The following is a 17,944-nucleotide window of genomic DNA, read 5'->3' on the forward strand; positions in this document are numbered from 1 at the left end:
GAGAGAGAGGGAGGGAGGGAGGGGGAGAGAGTGAGAGAGAGAAGGGGGGGGAGAGAGGGAGAGACAGGGAGTTCAAAAAAATAAAAAACCCGACCAGAGCGGAGGTAGTGACAACAGCATGTCAGCTCTGTCTTGTCAAATGCACCATGTCAGTTACGAAAAACGTAACTTTAAATATTCAACCGAAAAAGAGGCGAGCTGAAGAAAACCTAGGGAAAACTGAAGAAACGTGAGAAACAGTGAAGCCATCACAGCGCGATCCATTACTGTCTGTGTGTGTGCGTGGATGAGCCAGACGGACTGCGCTCCCGGCCGGCTAGAGCAGGGGTGTCAAAGATGCGGCCCGCGGGCCGCATCCGGCCCGCAAGTGGGTTAAATCCGGCCCGCGAGATGGTTGTGTAAACTTTATTTTCATACTTTACAGTGTAGAGTGAAAATAAACTTATCATTGTGAGCAAGTTTTCTCTAATGAGTATAAATAAAACAAAGCTGCACTCAAGGCTCACACAAGAACTTGAATCACATCCTGAAGTTGGCCGCCACTCAGGATGTGACTTCTGATATTGATGTGCTGGTGAAAGCTAAAAGATGTAAAGTAAAGTGAGTCGAATATACTTTAAGTGCTACGTGAAACTGATCTTTCCATGTGATCTGTAAGCTCTTTGAATCACTAAGGAATGTTTTTTTTATTAGTTGATTTTTTTAATTTTTTTCAAATTTTCAAGTGCACTTCAGGTGTGGTACTCGTACTACTACACTGTCCTCAGGCTCCAGCCTTGTTTTATATTGATTGTATTAAAACAAAGAAAACAATCAGAAGTTGTTTTTTTTCCCGGTCCGGCCCACTTGGGACTAGATTTCCCTCAATGTGGCCCCTGAGCTAAAATGAGTTTGACACCCCTGGGCTAGAGAGTTTTGTAAGTAGGGAGGGGCGGGCGCTCTATGTGACTGGCCAATCACAGAGCGTGAAGACAGTCAGTTACCCAATGAAGTTTTTCCTTCAGCACGATTACAGATATTGACTCGTTTTACTCGTTTCACGCTCGTATTCGACAAAAATGCTTTATCCGTACCGGATACTCGTCTGAAACGAGTATCCGGCTCATCCCTAACTAATAACTCCATGGTGCATGACCCATGTGATCTTCAGTAGATGCAATTACATCATCGTACATTTAGCTTAACATGATGGATTTTTTTTCTCTGGACAAGACCTATACAATATGGGCCACCTCTAGATGAAATTTAAATAATTTTTCATTAATTATAAATATATAATTAAAAAGTGCCTGTGGGACATTTGATACTCCTCTGGCTCTCAACTGTGTGTGTGTGTGTGTGTGTGTGTGTGTGTGTTAGCAGACAGCTGTACCTGTGTTACTGAAGCTCAGACTGGTAGAGAATAGGCACTACGGTTAAAGTTTGACCAGAATCAATACATTTTTATGCATTTAACCTACTGATTTATTCATATAATTTCTCAAGAGCTTGAAGTGAGTTAACTTGTCAACAGTTTACAGGAGGAAAAATATCGAGATATATTTCGTATATCGGAATTCAGCTTAAAGATATCGAGATATAAGTTTTGGTCCATATCGCCCAGCCCTACCTCACGCACATAAGTGACCAAAACAAAGCAGCATGGAAACACCGTCTCCATGCTGCACTCCCAAGTTCTACACGTCACCAGAACATAACCAACCGCAATACAATAAAAGCAGTGTTATACAAAATGGAAGGCCTGTAGTGTTTATTCTCTTACCAATTTTTTGGAGGAATTTATTAGATTTTTTGGTTTTTATTAACTGTGCAATTGAAAAATAATCATTAGATTAATTGTCTAAATAGTCATTAGAATAGTCGACTATTCGATAAAATAATCATCAGAATAATCGTTTTGAAAATAATCGTTAGGCGCATCATCTTCAAATCGGAAGAAGAGGCTGAGGACTACATTAAAAAAAATAAAATGACAACCAGCGACAGACAACGGGGCTGACTGAGTTCGGGGACTGCCTGGTCTTATCCCTGTCTCTCCCCCTCTGAGAGGGGAGTGGATCACACAGTGAGGCAAGAACCGAACACTATATTATTGGTTATGGTGGTTCTAAAAGCAAGTAAGGTTCTATTTCATTTTATTTGATTATTTCTATAAGAGTTCTACGTTATGAATCCTATTTTGTTATCTCTTACTTATATCCCGTTGAATTATATACCGAATGGTTAAGTCTTTTATTACTATCATAATTATTGTTGCACTGATCAGGGATCTCCTGTGGGGGGCGATATGGAACTCTGTTTTTTTTTTTTTTTTTCCCCTCCTGCTGGCTGATGCTGACTCTTGGGGGAGTCTACTGTAGAGACGAGCACACCGGAGCTGATATTAGCAGTTGTACGCTACCCCCACTGGGGATGGAACGTCTTAAGTAACCCGAGGTCTTAGGTTTAGAGGGTTTGGAGCCACGTTTTGTTTGGGGAAACGTGGGGGGGGGGGTTGCTTTAGAAACTTCACTCAGTATGATTTAAATCAAGAGTCTTTACTCAATATGAAAGCGAAAGTCAAAAAGGTGCAGCCACGATCCTTTGGCACTATCATACTAAAATTAATCATGATGGGTAGATCTGCTATAACAGTACTTACGTGGAATGTGCGCGGTTTAAATAACATGGTTAAACTTAAGCAAGTATTAGGCAGAATAAAACAGTTAGGGGCCACAGTATGTCTTTTACAAGAAACACACCTGTTGGAGAAAGATATCAACCGAGTAAGAACCAGATGGCCTGGACAAGTATTCTCCTCTGGATTCTCCTCCCACTCTAGAGGGGTCATAATTCTGGTCCATAAGTCGATTCCGTTTCAGTTAACAGAGAAGTATTAGATCCCTCAAGGAGATTTATTATACTGAATGGCACTATAGTTTCAACTCTAGTAAATCTGGTTTGCTTATATGCCCCTAATGGAGATGATCCTACTTTTTACCAGCATTTCTTTTTAACTATTTCCTCCTATACTGACCATTACATAATAGGAGGTGATTTCAAATGTGTGATTAACCTTGTGGTTGATAGATCAAACACCCATGTTACTCCCTCTCACCAACAAACTAGAACAATGATTGGGAAATTTATTAAGGACCTCAACTTGATGGAGGTGTGGAGACTATTACACCCTAATAAAACTGAGTTCTCGTGTTTCTCTAGCACCCATAAAACATATTCACGTATTGATTTTTTCCTGATCTCAACAAATCTAATGTCTCTGATACAAAAATGCTGGTATGAAGCTATTTTACTTTCCGATCATGCCCCAGTCATTTTATCTCTTCTACTGCCGAACCTTTTACTCCAGCCACTCCCATTTCGTTTCCAAGCAAAATGGTTGAGATATACAAAGTTCGTAAAATTCATAGATGGGAAGATAAATGATTATTTCACTTTTAATACGAACCAAACAAATGCATCAATAAAATGGGAAGCCTTTAAGGCCTATATAAGGGGAGAAATGATAAGCTATATTAGGAGCAAATCCAAAATCCATTTGAACAAACTAAAGGAACTTGAAGAACAAATTAAAGACTTACAAGACCACTTATATCACCACAATGATGTTGGAAAATACAAAAAACTCCTTCTGTTAAAGTCAGAATATAATGAACTCAGCACAAATAAGATAGCTACAAATCTAATGTGGTTGAAGCAGTCCTATTATGATCAAGTGGAGAAGGCAGGGAAGCTCTTGGCTTGGAGGCTAAAAAAATACAATCAGAAAGAACCATAAACTCAATTATATTGGACGATGGAATAGAGATCACGGATCCGGAAAATATAAATAACACTTTTGCCAACTATTATGAAAATTTATATAAATCAGAATACCCTGAGAATGAAAATGAAAATGCACAAAACCAGTTTTTAGACCGATTGGAATTTTCGACCCTTCCCGAAGAAGCCAAACAGGCCCTTAATGCTAAGTTGAGCATAGAGGAACTCAGAGAAGCACTGGGTCTTATGAACAGCGGCAAAGCCCCAGGTCCGGACGGACTCCCAATTGAAATACATAAACATTTTCTGACAAATTATTGCCACACCTGCTTGAAATATTTAATGAGTCCTATGAAAGAGGCATTTTGCCACCATCTCTGAGAGAGGCATCTATTTCAGTCATTTTAAAACCTGGTAAGGGCCCAACAGATATGAGCTCATACCGTCCCATATCACTAATGTCCTGTGATACTAAAATATTGTGTAAGGCCCTAGCTCGTAGGATTAATTCATACATTCCAAAATTAATTTCTGATGATCAAAATGGATTTGTTATGGGCCGCCAGGCCTTTTATAATACTCGTCGGCTTCTGAATATACTGTGGGATAAGCAATCTGCTACTGACCATGCCTTTTTATCATTAGACGCTGAAAAGGCGTTTGATAGAATAGAGTGGAGATACCGTTTTGAAACCCTTAAGAGATTCGATTTGGGAGGAGAATTTCTGAAATGGGTCCAATTGTTATATACGGAACCGATAGCCAAAATCGTAACAAACAATCAGATATCAAGGCCTATACAACTTGGTAGGTCTACTCGACAGGGCTGCCCACTCAGTCCGTTATTGTTTCTTTTGGCCATTGAACCACTTGCTATGGCGATACGCAATTCCTCTGAATTAACTGGAATAAGAATAGGTCAGGTCGAACATCGGGTATCATTATTTGCAGATGACATCATTCTGTTTTTAACTAACCTAGAGAAGTCGGTTCCGGCAGTGGGCGATATTCTTCCGAATTTTGGGTACTTCTCTGGGTACAAGATTAATCAGAAGAAAAGCTCCTTGTTATTTCTAAATAAAAACAATCCTCATATCCAGACACAATTCACCAGTACCTGTGAAGGCTTTACCTACTTGGGAATACAGATTGTCCCTGACATAAAGAAAATTGTTCCCATTAATTATGACCCCTTGATACAAAAAGTTTCAGAGCTATTGGTAAGGTGGGATGGGATGCCGATTTCTATGATAGGTCGCATTAATATGTTGAAAATGTCAATTCTACCAAGATTTCTCTACTTATTTCAGTCCATCCCCCTATATACCCCAGACTCTATGTTTTCATCACTGAATAAACTTTTCTCCAGTTTTATTTGGAACAACAAACGACCCAGGCTACGCCTCTCCCTGCTATACTTACCTTATGAGCGTGGAGGGCTTTGGAGTGCCCAATATGAAGATGTATTATTGGGCAGCCCAGTTAAGGGCAGCTACTTGCTATTTTCCAACTAGGGAGACTCCTTCCTGGGTTAAAATTGAGAATACAGGGTATCCGCGGGTCCTTAAAAAGTCTTAAAACGTCTTAAATTTGCTTTTCAAAATTTAAGGCCTTAAAAATGACAAATAATCCTTAAATACAGTTTCCAAAGGTCTTAAATTACCAAAGGCCCACCAAACAAGATTCTTTTATTTCTATAAAAGTTTCGTGAATTTCTAGTTAGTGTTCAGCATTTTTTGTGTATGATGTTGGCGTAAGCGGAACCGTACACATTCAGCTGGTTGTGAAAGGGGGCTATTTTTAGATGAGCACATTAGCTGGTTAAGCTAGTGGGAGTTTGCGCCATGGGGAATTTTAATGGTATAACTGGATGGCTAATCCCACGTTCGCGATGTGGTTAGCACCAGTTCCAGGCAATAGCTGGAAATAAGAGCTTAAATTTAATTTTTTTAATAGCTTAAATTTGGTCAAAGTGGCCTTAAAAAAGGTCTTAAAAAGTCTTAAATTTGGCTCCCATAAACCTGCAGATACCCTGGAATAACAACATAGGACTGCCATTACAATCTTCTGTTTATTCAGATACAGCTAAAAGAATACTGAAAAATACAAAAAACCCTATGGTTAGAAATACGATTTCAATCTGGCACCAAACACATATAGCTTTAAATGAAGAGTCACAACTGTCAGCTTTGTCGCCGATGTGTGTGTGTGTGTGTGTGTGGGGGGGGGGGGGGGTTGATGTTTTTTGTTCTGTTTTAATCTGAAAATCATAAACATATTTTGGAAAAAAAAGGAAAAATAATCGTTTACCCCCAGCCCTAGTTTGCCTTTCACTGTTCTTTATTTATTTATTTTTTTTAAATACATGCCCTCTCGGTTCTTTTATTATAATTTATGTTGTCTGTTTTTGTTGTCCTAACAAGCAGTCTAAAAAAATACTCAGTTCCACCACTATTTAAAAATAAAAAATAATTTCTGTATGTCAAATTTATTATTTTTTTTTATCACTCAGTGGTACGATGTACAAGGAAAGAGAAGCAAATTAGGTTTGAGTGATTTTATTTTATTTTGCACTGACTAAGACTCAAATGAATAAAAAAACTTGAATAATTTTGGTGAGTGACTCAAACTCAATTTAATAAATTGAACAGGGTTTTCCCCAGAAAATTTTATAAGCCACACGTTCCGCTGCTGTTTCTCACAGTATCAGCTGATGGAGGGCTCTAGTTTCATTGCGCCATTCGTGTCAGCGGACACAGTAGGGTCGGGGAGGGGGGCGGGGCATGACTCTTATCCTGGCGGGTGGCCAAGCAAAGCCTAGTGATCTGCCAGGCATATAAAGCACTGGGGGAAACCCTGATGAATCAATTTTTACCGTCACTAATCCAAACAACTAATCTAAAGTGAGCTCAAACTTAAGAATAGAAACTTGCTGGTGGATTTCGTTTTCTCACCTTTTTCACTATTGACACATTTTCATGTCTGGTAGTTTGTCCCACCCATATTGATTAAACTGTTATATTTTTCATTGCAGAGCAAGGCTAGTGAGCCTGCACCTGTACCGGCTCCCTCTGCTGAAGCGGGGCTGGTTGGCAGAGGCACTGAAGAAGGTAAAGGCAAAAATCTAATTCGGATGTATGTCTTGCGTGAACGACCTCAAACAAAATGGTTTGAAATAAACAAATAATACTAATAAGCCCACATAAGAATTATTAATCTATATTCTTTAAAACATGTGTTGTACATGTAGAGGTGTAGTCTGGTTACTTTTAAAAAGACATTAAAGCAAGCAACATTTTGAGGAAAAAAGATTTCAAAGATCCGACCACTTTCTTTAGGATGCCTCCTAGAGCAGTGGTTCGCAAACTTATTTAGCCGCGCACCCCCTTCTATGTCCCGACCATGTCGACACACCTCCCCAGCCCCCACATCAGGGCATGGCTATATATATATATATATATATTTCAGCCATCAAGCTAAACAGACAGGGTTAAAAAAAATATGATCGACCTTTTCCCCCATCACTTTAATTTTTTAATAAGGGGGATGCGCGAGGTGAAAAGTGTAATGGCTGCGGAGCTCAGAGAAGTCTGTCATATGTCACCATTAGCGTAGCCAGAAACTCATTTGTGGGTGGGCCTAAGAAAAAGTGGGCACAATAATTGTAATTGAAAACAAGTATATTGTTGCGCGCCTGTCCTCCATATGTGCCCTAGCCTCATAACAGTGCGCCAAGCTTCAGCACTCTGGCCTGCGCACGCCGATATGTTCCGCATTTGATCTTTTTTAACGGTGTTGGAGGAATCTGAAGGTGGTGAATCATTCTGGCAGATTGTAATTAACACCCTGTCTCATGCAGGTGTTCTGACATTGTAAACCTCACACACAGAACATTGTGGATGTAACTAAATAAATCAAGAAATGATTCCCATTCAGGCTATTAACAGCGAGCTGAAGATCTGAAGTTCAGAGTGCGTCTGTCAAAGGTCAGACGCGTTCCAGCGGAACCACGGCTCACGGGTGCACAAGTGAGCACATCTGGGCTGGGCAGAAGTAATTTTACAACATTGGTTTAAATAGCTCCAATAACGAGACGCGGTGACTTGAGCGGCTCATGGAGCTGTGCCGCGCACACACACACACACACACACACACACACACAGATTCAATAGGCGCGCACGCTGCGCAAACTCCGGCAGCTTGAATGTAGCTGAGTTCTTTCATAAAGGGAGCCGGTGCAGGAAATCTGTGGACAGATGGGAGTTAGATCCAACTCGAGGGGGAAAACAAGGAATCTGAATTGTGCGGGGGACTTACAGTCTGTAGAGGGGGGAAAGTAGCTTGAGGGAGGAGTGGTCCGGTCTAGGCTGAGAGGGGATTCCTGAGACTGAGATCCAGAAGGGGAGACGTGGAGGGAGCTGAGTTTGCTGAGATCCAGGGAGCTTAGGTGGGCAGCTGGAGGTGGTTCTGGCCAGGGAGAAGCTGAGAGACAAGCAGGTTGGAGTTCCAGAGAATAGCCTGTCGGGGATGAAGGTGGAGGTTTGATCTGGTGAACGAGAGCAGGAAGGGTAAAATGCTAAATCCAAAATCCAATACACATCTAAAATCTCAAAAGGTCCTAAGAGCTCGAAAATACTGTGACGAGGTGGCTTAGAAGGTACCCAGGTAGAGTAATCATCCAGCGAAGTGTAGGAGTCTCTCAGCTGCTTAAATACCCCTGGCTGGCTGATGAGCAGATCTGCTGCAGCTTGGTTAACCTCCAGACACACCTACCTGCAGAGGGAAAACTCAAGAGAAAGGGAGTGACAGCAGGAATACACCTCAGACCGTGACACACGTGTTTTCATTTGGTAGACACAGCCACATTTTCACATGACACACATACCATTCATTGCTTAAACACAAGTAGCCTTTGGGTGAACACTACCAAGCATGGAAAGAACACTGAAGAGCAAAACTGAAAACACAATTGTCGAAAGGCAACACAAGGAATTACACACTGAATGTATGACAGTGCCCACTTTTCTCTGAGAGAAACATTAGACATCACACAAATTTTGAGACAAAACATTAATTTTTACAGTTAACACCCCCCCCTCCCACACACACACACACAAATTTTGAGACAAAACATTTTATTTTTACAGTTAACCCCCCCCCCCCCCCCCCCCACACACACACACACACACACACAAATTTTGAGACAAAACATTTTATTTTTACAGTTAACTCTCCCCCCCCCCTTCCCCCAAGCATAATCATGGGGCATCATGCCGCCGGTCTCTCTCTGGCCAGAGGGCCTCATCAACATCACAGGCGATGTCCTACTGGTCCAAACAGCTCTGGAAGTACCGCCTCGAGTGCCTCATGAAGCCCTGACAAGCCTCAAAGGCCACATCTCTACAAGGCTCCTCCATGGCTTGAAGCAGTGGGACCTTGCTCTGTGGATTCCTTTCGAACACCTTCCACCTCCAGGCTGAGAACAACTCCTCAGTGGGATTGAGGAAGGGGGAATAAGGTGGATGTTATAAAATGGAATACCGTGGGTGGTCCTGAAACCACTCATACACCTGGGTAGCCTTGTGGAAACTTACTTTTATGCTGCAGTCCTTGATTGCAAATTGCTCGCCAGACCCGAAAGTTTGGAGATTTGAATATTTGTGTGTTGTTGATTGAAGCTTTGAGAATTTATGTGGAAAGTGTGTGTAAACCTGAAAATTGTGTGTTGTGTTTTGACAGCAAGGTAATGTGAAATTGACATCAGAGTGTAAAGGAGGAAAATCAGAGTTCTAATATGATAAGGAAATCTTAAGTAGTGATAAATTGAGTCAAGCAATTGGGAACAGAAGTAGAGGTTGTGAAAATTGTGCCTCATTTTTGCTTTTTGAATTTTAGCAATCGAAAAAAACTGCAACTGCTACAAGTTCTGTGTCCAACGTTTCAATTTCACAGTCTGCCAAAAGTAAGTGAAGCTAACAGCACTTGCTTTATCCAGATGTGTAGCAATACACGTTTTAACTTGTTTATGAATCTGGGGTATGGTCTTGTTGACAATGGAGTGGCGGCTGGGGGCATTACGTAGCGAGGCTCGAGGTGTTCAATTAAGCATCTAAACCCGACATTACTCACCACCGACGGGCTAGTCATCAAGCACAATAAACTGGCATATCTTCTCTGTTAGGGTTAATGCCTTTTTGGTATCTCTCGGGAGATTCTCATGCTTTGCAAAGGTTTCAGGCAGCGTTTGTTGTTTAACGCCAGGGAATTGTTTCTTCGCCTCCGTGGTCTTGTGAAAATCCTCATGCAGCTTTGTGTGATGCTTCTTCAAATGCGCAATGAGGTTCGATGTATTAAATGTCCCTGGGTCTGTCCCACAACGGGAAACTTCTCCATGACAAGTGTTGCACTGAGCAACACTGTCTTTTTCATGCTTCAGTGAAAAATACAGTTACAGTTTTGACACATTTTAACGAGCTTCCTCCGCGCCGTGTACAGCACTCTCACAAAGGTTCAGCAGATATGTTTACATTTTTGCCGCTGCGCGCCTTCAGTGTTAGGGAAAGGAAGGGAGGGGCTGATGCGATGCTGCTGTCAGGGTCTGTCATGGATTTTATCAATATGTTTATCAATAACCCATTTCCTGTAGTTGGAGGGAGGAGACAATGATCAACAAGTCAAACAGTTATAACTGTGGCAAGATGCACGAGGGGGGGGTGGGGGAAGAGAGGGGGGGTGAGAGAGAGAGAGAGAGAGTGTGTGTTTGTGTGTGAGTGGCTTGTGTGGGTGTGTCTGAATGAGTTCTGAACTAGTGGGCATGCAGAGAGGAATAGAGAAATACATATTACATTCATTTGATTGAGTCCATGATCAAGAATTAATAAACATAATTTTATCTCTAGGCTCCACAGTAGCAGCGACGGACGGCTGGTTTGACTGGCTCTGAGAAGCGTTAATCAGAATTTGCAGTTCGCGTTTTTTTTCCTTCTACCAATCGCATAGTGATGTCTGGGCTTAAAAGCAGCTCATTAGATTCATAGTTATTTGTAAAAGTAATGCATTACCATAAATAGTAATGTGTTTACCAACATTGGTTATGTATACTACTGATTGCAAAAACACCCCTAGGTATTTTGTCTTCTCTTTTTACTGAATATTTTTATGTTATATATTTCTGCTTGGTTCACTGCAGTTTCAAGGAAGAGAGAAGAGACGGATGAGAAACCTCTGCTCTTACATTTCCACAACCATCAAATGAAAGATGGAGGTGTCCCAACCAGCAGCTTGGCTGGGCAGATGACAGCAAAAGTTGGTGGAGGAGCAGAAACTAGCAAGAACCTAGATCTGGACCCTAATGAAAAGACGTCTGATTCTTCAGAGATTGAAGTTGGTGGAGAAGATGAAGATGATGTGAATCTAGACTCTGAGCATTCAGACTCTGGGCCAGAACCTGGAAACGGAGACCATGGCTGTAATGAGAACAAGTCTTCAAAGTCAGATATTAAGACAGTCAACAAATCATTTAGCTGCCCTGTGTGTGGTATACGGTTCCTCCACAAGTGGTCTCTTCAGAAACATGTGAGAATGACAAGTCATTCAGCAGTAAAGTCTTCAGAGTGTTCGGATAATACAAAATGTGTGAAAGAGAAGCAACATGGAGGCTCATGCAGAAAAGTCATGAAACAACCAAAATCATTTTGTTGTGATGACTGTGGAAAAAGATTTAGCCATAAGTCCAATTTAACCCATCATATGAAAGGCCACACCGGACAGAAGCCTTTTGCCTGTGAGCTCTGTGGATACAGATGTACCCAAAAGGCAAGTTTAAACAAACACATGAGAGTTCACACAGGAGAGAAGCCTTTTGCCTGTGAGCTCTGTGAATACAGGTGTACCCAAAAGGCACATTTAAACAGACACATGAGAGTTCACACAGGAGAGAAGCCTTTTGCCTGTGAGCTCTGTGGATACAGATGTTTCCAAAAGGCACATTTAAACGAACACATGAGAGTTCACACAGGAGAGAAGCCTTTTGCCTGTGAGCTCTGTGGATACAGATGTACCCAAAAGGCACATTTAAACAGACACATGAGAGTTCACACAGGAGAGAAGCCTTTTGCCTGTGAGCTCTGTGGATACAGATGTACCCTAAAGGCAACTTTAAACACACACATGAAAGTCCACACTGGAGAGAAGCCTTTTGCCTGTGAGCTCTGTGGATACAGATGTACCCTGAAGGCACATTTAAACAGACACATGAGAGTTCACACAGGAGAGAAGCCTTTTGCCTGTGAGCTCTGTGGATACAGATGTACCCTAAAGGCAACTTTAAACACACACATGAAAGTCCACACAGGAGAGAAGCCTTTTGCCTGTGAGCTCTGTGGATACAGATGTACCCAAAAGGCAAGTTTAAACACACACATGAGAGTTCACACAGGAGAGAAGCCTTTTGCCTGTGAGCTCTGTGAATACAGATGTACCCAAAAGGCAAATTTAAACACACACATGAGAGTTCACACAGGAGAGAAGCCTTTTGCCTGTGAGCTCTGTGGATACAGATGTACCCTAAAGGCAATTTTAAACAAACACATGAGAGTTCACACAGGAGAGAAGCCTTTTGCCTGTGAGCTCTGTGAATACAGATGTACCCAAAAGGCAAATTTAAACACACACATGAGAGTTCACACAGGAGAGAAGCCTTTTGCCTGTGAGCTCTGTGGATACAGATGTACCCTAAAGGCAAGTTTAAACAAACACATGAGAGTTCACACAGGAGAGAAGCCTTTTGTCTGTGAGCTCTGTGGACAAAGATTTCACCAAAAGACACATTTAAAGAGACATACGAGCATCCACACAAGTGTGTGTGTGTGAGTGGGTGGAGGAGTGTTGTGATGGGGTTTTTATTGTCAGGCTGTTTTTAAAATTCTGGGGATGGGAGGGTATGTGGGGCCTTTTTAATTTGTTAACACTTTGAGTTGCATGTATTACAGGATTAAGTGGTGTATATAAATAAAGTTGATTGATTGAAATGCAGGGCCATGAACGTGAATACCAAAATCAACAATATGGTGTAACCATCAAGCTTGGAGCAGATGTTTATCTTCACCAGGTTTGAGACATGAGTACCTATTGTTACCATCACGCCATTGAAGCCGGACTTCATTGTGCTCTAATAGCAGTTAGTCGATGATGAGCTTGCAGTGGGATAGATGAATCCAAGATGGCCTCTCGGCAATCTTTACAGCAGTGGGGTGGTAAGGAGAACTTGAAACGGGCCTTCCCACTTCAGGCAGCGCCAGTTGTCTCATTTCAGCACCTTAATCAGAACCCAATTTCCTGATTTCATTACCTGTGAGGGCGATTAAGCACACGAGGGTTCTGGGAGATCATTGTTTATTTTGACTTGTTTATCAGTAAACAATTTAACCATCCAATCTGCTAAAGTATTTTCTCTGCCACTGTGGACCACAGGATTCATGATATGGGGAACAGGAAATCTTCCATAAACCACTTCAAATAGTGTTGGTCCACCAGAGGGAGCTGTTACCCTCATCCACAGTTTTACTAGTGAGACACACTCTGGCCATGGACAGCCTGTCTCAGCCACTGTTTTCGCCAATCTATTTTTAATCGTTCCGTTTGTACGTTCAACCAAGCCGGCTGAAGAGGGGTGATAAGAACGATGTTTCAGCCCAAACCCTAATGTTTCAGAGCACCTGGTCAATACCTCATTCACAAAATGTGTCCCATTATCTGATCTAATAACCAATGGAATTCTGTAAGTTGGAAAAAAAATGATTGCACAACACCTTTGCCACTGTTAAAGCGTATTTTTTCTTTGTGGGATATATATTTCTGGCCACCTGGATAAAGCATCTATTACCACTAAACAATATTTTGTTTCTTGCATCTTTGATAGTTCAATAAAGTCCATGTGTGAAATGGATAATCAGGTGTTGGGAAGTGTCCCCGTTTTGTTCTTAATCGCCCTTGAGTAGGAATGGGTACAGAATTCGGTAGTTTTTAAGGTACCGACCGAATTCCATAGTACCGACCGAGCACCGATTCACTTCATTTGAAACGGTGCCTTGTTTTGGTACCCGTCCTTCATAACGAGAACTTGCCAAGACAGCTGCGCATGCACAAGAGCGTTATGTCGTCGGCCGCTGCGAGCGAGTTGTAAACCGAGCAGCATGGTAGAAAGAACGCACGCTAAAGCTTGGGTCCACTTCACTAAATGTGATGGGTAACTGGGTGATGATGAAACCAGCGACGATCTAAGTGAGACATCCTCATCTTAATCTGCTCCGGTAGGTAAATAAAATTTTTAAGATAACGGTAGCTTGTTATGTTAGCCTCCGTTTCGCTAATGGTGCGTTCGCTTTCTCCTCAGAACTCCAAATCACTGACTAGAAGAACATGAATGCGCTCTAAAGTTTGGCTTCACTTTACTAAAAGCGACGGGTGACTGGGTGAAGATAAAACCAGCGACAACGATCTAAGTGTGAGGCATCATCGTTTTAATCTGCTCCAGCAGATAAATAAACTGTTTAAGATAATGTTAGCTTGATATGTTAGCTTCCATTGCCACCGTTGTTATCAGCTGATGGTGCGTTCGCTTTCTCCTCGGAAATTCTAGCTTCCCAGTAGGAAAAATCAAATGAAAAGAGACGGCAAAAGGAATGAAGATACACAGTAAATTTAGTTCACAGTAAAGATGTTTGCTTCAGTTTAATTATCAGCTTATAAAACTACAAGGACAATGTTAAAATACAAACAGTTGAATGTTATTTATCATGATATTTATCAAATATGGTTATATATTGAGAAAAATATATATTTAACCCTTACCTCACATTAGAGCATTTTTTTGTGCTGACACGTGTATTTTTGTGAATAACTTTGGCTATGTTAATGCAATTTATCTAATTTTTATGGAGGATGTGTATTTTGGAAGGAATTACAAAAAAAAGTTTGAAAAAATATTCAACCTACTTTTTTAAAACGTGGAAATCATTTTGTACAGTTAAGCAAATTGAAGCATTTTTTGTGCCATTGACTTTCATGTAAATCATATATTTTGAATTAGCATATATATTGGCATAATTTTAAAAAATTATGATTGTGCCCATGTATACAGTCTCATCACAAATGTAAGAAGCAGTTTTTACCGTTTTTCACTACATGGCATACTTTCTCCATATATAGCAGGGCAATGGCTGACCCAGCATTTAAACTGAATGATTTAGCTGTATTTCTTTACCTCTGACTGCCCATTATATTACATATTTTGCAAAAATTGTTTGTGTGTTATTTAGAGATGCCATACAATAGTTTGCATGTGTGTGTTCTGAATTTTTGGTAATTGTGCTTTTTCAGTGTTCTTTCAAAAAATAAGCCTGACTGAATGTACAAAATTAGCTCATTCTGCAAAATAGCATTTTGACATGTGTTCCTTTGTGTGTGATTGTGCAGGCATGCGTGTATGTAGGTATCCAAGCACTTTACAGATCTTCAAAAGACAGATCTGTGATCATTATCTGGAGTGGTTGAGCAGGTGTGGGCAATGGGAGTGTATGGGGGGGGGGGGCACAGGTTCTCACACTCTGTTGACTTCAGGATTTTCTGCAAAATTTCAGATACTCATTCATGATTTTACTTTTGCAAAATGTTATTTCAATAAGTACAAAGCATTTGCATGGATGAAAGCTAAGATGAAGGCTGAAAAACTTCAAAGGCGTACATTTGTTTTTCAAAACAAATTCCTGCAGAATCGAATTTTGTTTACATTCAGTAGGGGCAGCTTACACAGGTGCACCAATTGACTAAAAGTACATATATGAGACTCAGATCAGGATTCATTTCTTTGAACCGCAACCATGAGAAGAAGATTCAACGTGAATGAAGCCCTGGAGGTGTTTCAGCAGCTTGAGGAAGAGGGAGAGTCAGCCTCATCCTCATCCACGGATGACAGCTGTTCTTCGGATGAAGAGGCTGAAGATCAGGCCTTTACCCCAGGGCCTGATTCAGGGGAAGAAATGGAAGAAGGTTCAGATGAGGAGGTGGTTGCCGCAGAGGAGAGATGGGACCATCCTTTGTGGCAATCAAAGAGCGGGATCGCCTGGTCCCCGACACCAGGATTCCCTTTCGGGCTCCAGACGTCCGCCATTGTGGGATCACCCGCCTCGCTGTCAGCTACATCCAAACTATTGAGGACAGCTCGCTGGTTCTTGGAGAGGAGCTGCTAAAAAAAAATCTGTCTTGTGGGAACAGTTAGGCGCAACAAGCCAGAGTTGCCCCCACAGCTGCTCCAGATGAAAAGCAGAGCGGGTCTGTCCTCCCTGTTCGGCTTCACCTCCACCGCCACCGCGGTGAGCTACTCCAAAGCGCCGGCAGAACATTCTGCTCCTCGGCACCAAACCCCATCAGGTTCAGATCCAGGAGGGACCGCAGCAGAAGCCGACCGTAATCATCGATTACAACCGCTGCAAAGGGGCAGATGACAACTTGGACAAGGTAATTTATTTATTTTATTTTGTTTTATTATAATTCACCAACCTAATTGCATATGTAATTTATTTATTCATTTATTTTTATTCCAGCTCAGCTGCCGCCGCAAGACCAGACGTTGGCCCATGTCGCTCTTCTGCAACATGTTAGATGTGAGCGCCTACAATGCCCTGGTCCTGTGGCTGTCTGGAACTGGCCTGGAACCAGCAGAAGAGGAGCATCTGGAGCTCCATGGTGAGACCAGCCCAGGCGAGGTGCACTCGCTTGCCGCGGTCCAGCAGCGCTGCAGCTTTGTTGCAGGTGCAGCACCAGCCCAGGAGCAGACAAAGAAAAATGCCACCTTTGCAGAGGGAAGAGGAGCGTGCATGCACGCTTTTGCCAAGCATGTGGTCAGGCTGTGTGCAAGGAGCACTCAACAGTTGTGTGCTCAGCCTGCAGCTGTTAGCTCACTCCCCTCTGTGTTTCTCTCTCTTTCTCTCTCTCTCTCTCACACACACACACACACACACACACACACACATACACACACACACACACACACACACACACTTTTTCTTTGTTCGTGTGCTTTAATAAAGTGTTCAACTGGTTATCTTTGTAAGTGCATTTTTTTGTGCTCTAATGACTTTAACGTGAGTATTTTAGAAAATATGACATTACACAAAAACTACAAAGTGAGCAAAAAATATTTTGATGCCTATTTGTGACACTCCAAGGCTGTGACAACTTACCCACAAAAAAGGTCATCTGGACATAACACACAAAAAATGATTTGATTTTTTCATTTTTTGTACAGTTTTCAAACTTCGGGTTTTGCTCATAAACCTGGCAATAAAGGGGTTAAATCTGAGAAACACACACATATTTTATTATATTTTGTTAGGGCTGAAGCCAAGGATGAAATTCATGTAAAAAAATTGGGACTTATGAAATATTATATAATATTTCTAAAGGAAGCTTTGTAAGTGCATTTTTTTGTGCTCTAATGACTTTAACGTGAGTATTTTAGAAAATATGACATTACACAAAAACTACAAAGTGAGCAAAAAATATTTTTATGCCTATTTGTGACACTCCAAGGCTGTGACAACTTACCCACAAAAAAGGTCATCTGGACATAACACATAAAAAATGATTTGATTTTTTCATTTTTTGTACAGTTTTCAAACTTCGGGTTTTGCTAATAAACCTGGCAATAAAGGGGTTAAATCTGAGAAACACACACATATTTTATTATATTTTGTTAGGGCTGAAGCCAAGGATGAAATTCATGTAAAAAAATTGGGAATTATGAAATATTATATAATATTTCTAAAGGAAGCTTTCTAAGTGCATTTTTTTGTGCTCTAATGACTTTAACGTTAGAAAATTTAAACGTTGGGTAAGGGTTAATTATTAAAGAGAATTAAAATATAAAACACTCAAAAGTATCGAAAATTGGTACCGTTAAGTACCGGTATCGATTCCTAGGTACCGGGAATTAGTACCGAATCGATTCAAATGTCAAAGGTACCCATCCCTACCCTTGAGCGTTGTTTTTCATACAGATTAAACATTTTCTGCAATAGTCATTTGCAAAAGTAGAAAAATGAATAGTGTGGAATGTACTATTGATTAACTGAGCCATCCCCCCCTTCGAGACATGAGATACATGACTCATAAGAACAGCAGT

General features: G+C 41.3%; 1 protein-coding gene across 5 annotated transcripts in view; it reads left to right on the forward strand.

The window, feature by feature from the left end:
* LOC139063607 (oocyte zinc finger protein XlCOF6-like) overlaps positions 1 to 13,716 on the forward strand; it is a 67,442-nt gene extending 53,726 nt beyond the window's left edge. For 3 of the 5 annotated variants that reach the window (XM_070545975.1, XM_070545976.1, XM_070545974.1), the window contains 2 exons: positions 6,797 to 6,872; positions 10,952 to 13,716. In XM_070545975.1, the coding sequence (XP_070402076.1) occupies positions 6,797 to 6,872; positions 10,952 to 12,633 (1,758 nt within the window). In that variant the 3' untranslated portion in view covers positions 12,634 to 13,716. Of the gene's footprint in view, positions 1 to 6,796; positions 6,873 to 8,989; positions 9,725 to 10,951 lie in introns of those variants that run through there. The other 2 variants (XM_070545977.1, XM_070545978.1) reach the window with 2 other exon arrangements.
* The last annotated feature ends 4,228 nt before the right edge of the window (positions 13,717 to 17,944 follow it).

Source organism: Nothobranchius furzeri, chromosome 17 (assembly GCF_043380555.1).
Source record: "Nothobranchius furzeri strain GRZ-AD chromosome 17, NfurGRZ-RIMD1, whole genome shotgun sequence".
Taxonomy (NCBI): domain Eukaryota; kingdom Metazoa; phylum Chordata; class Actinopteri; order Cyprinodontiformes; family Nothobranchiidae; genus Nothobranchius; species Nothobranchius furzeri.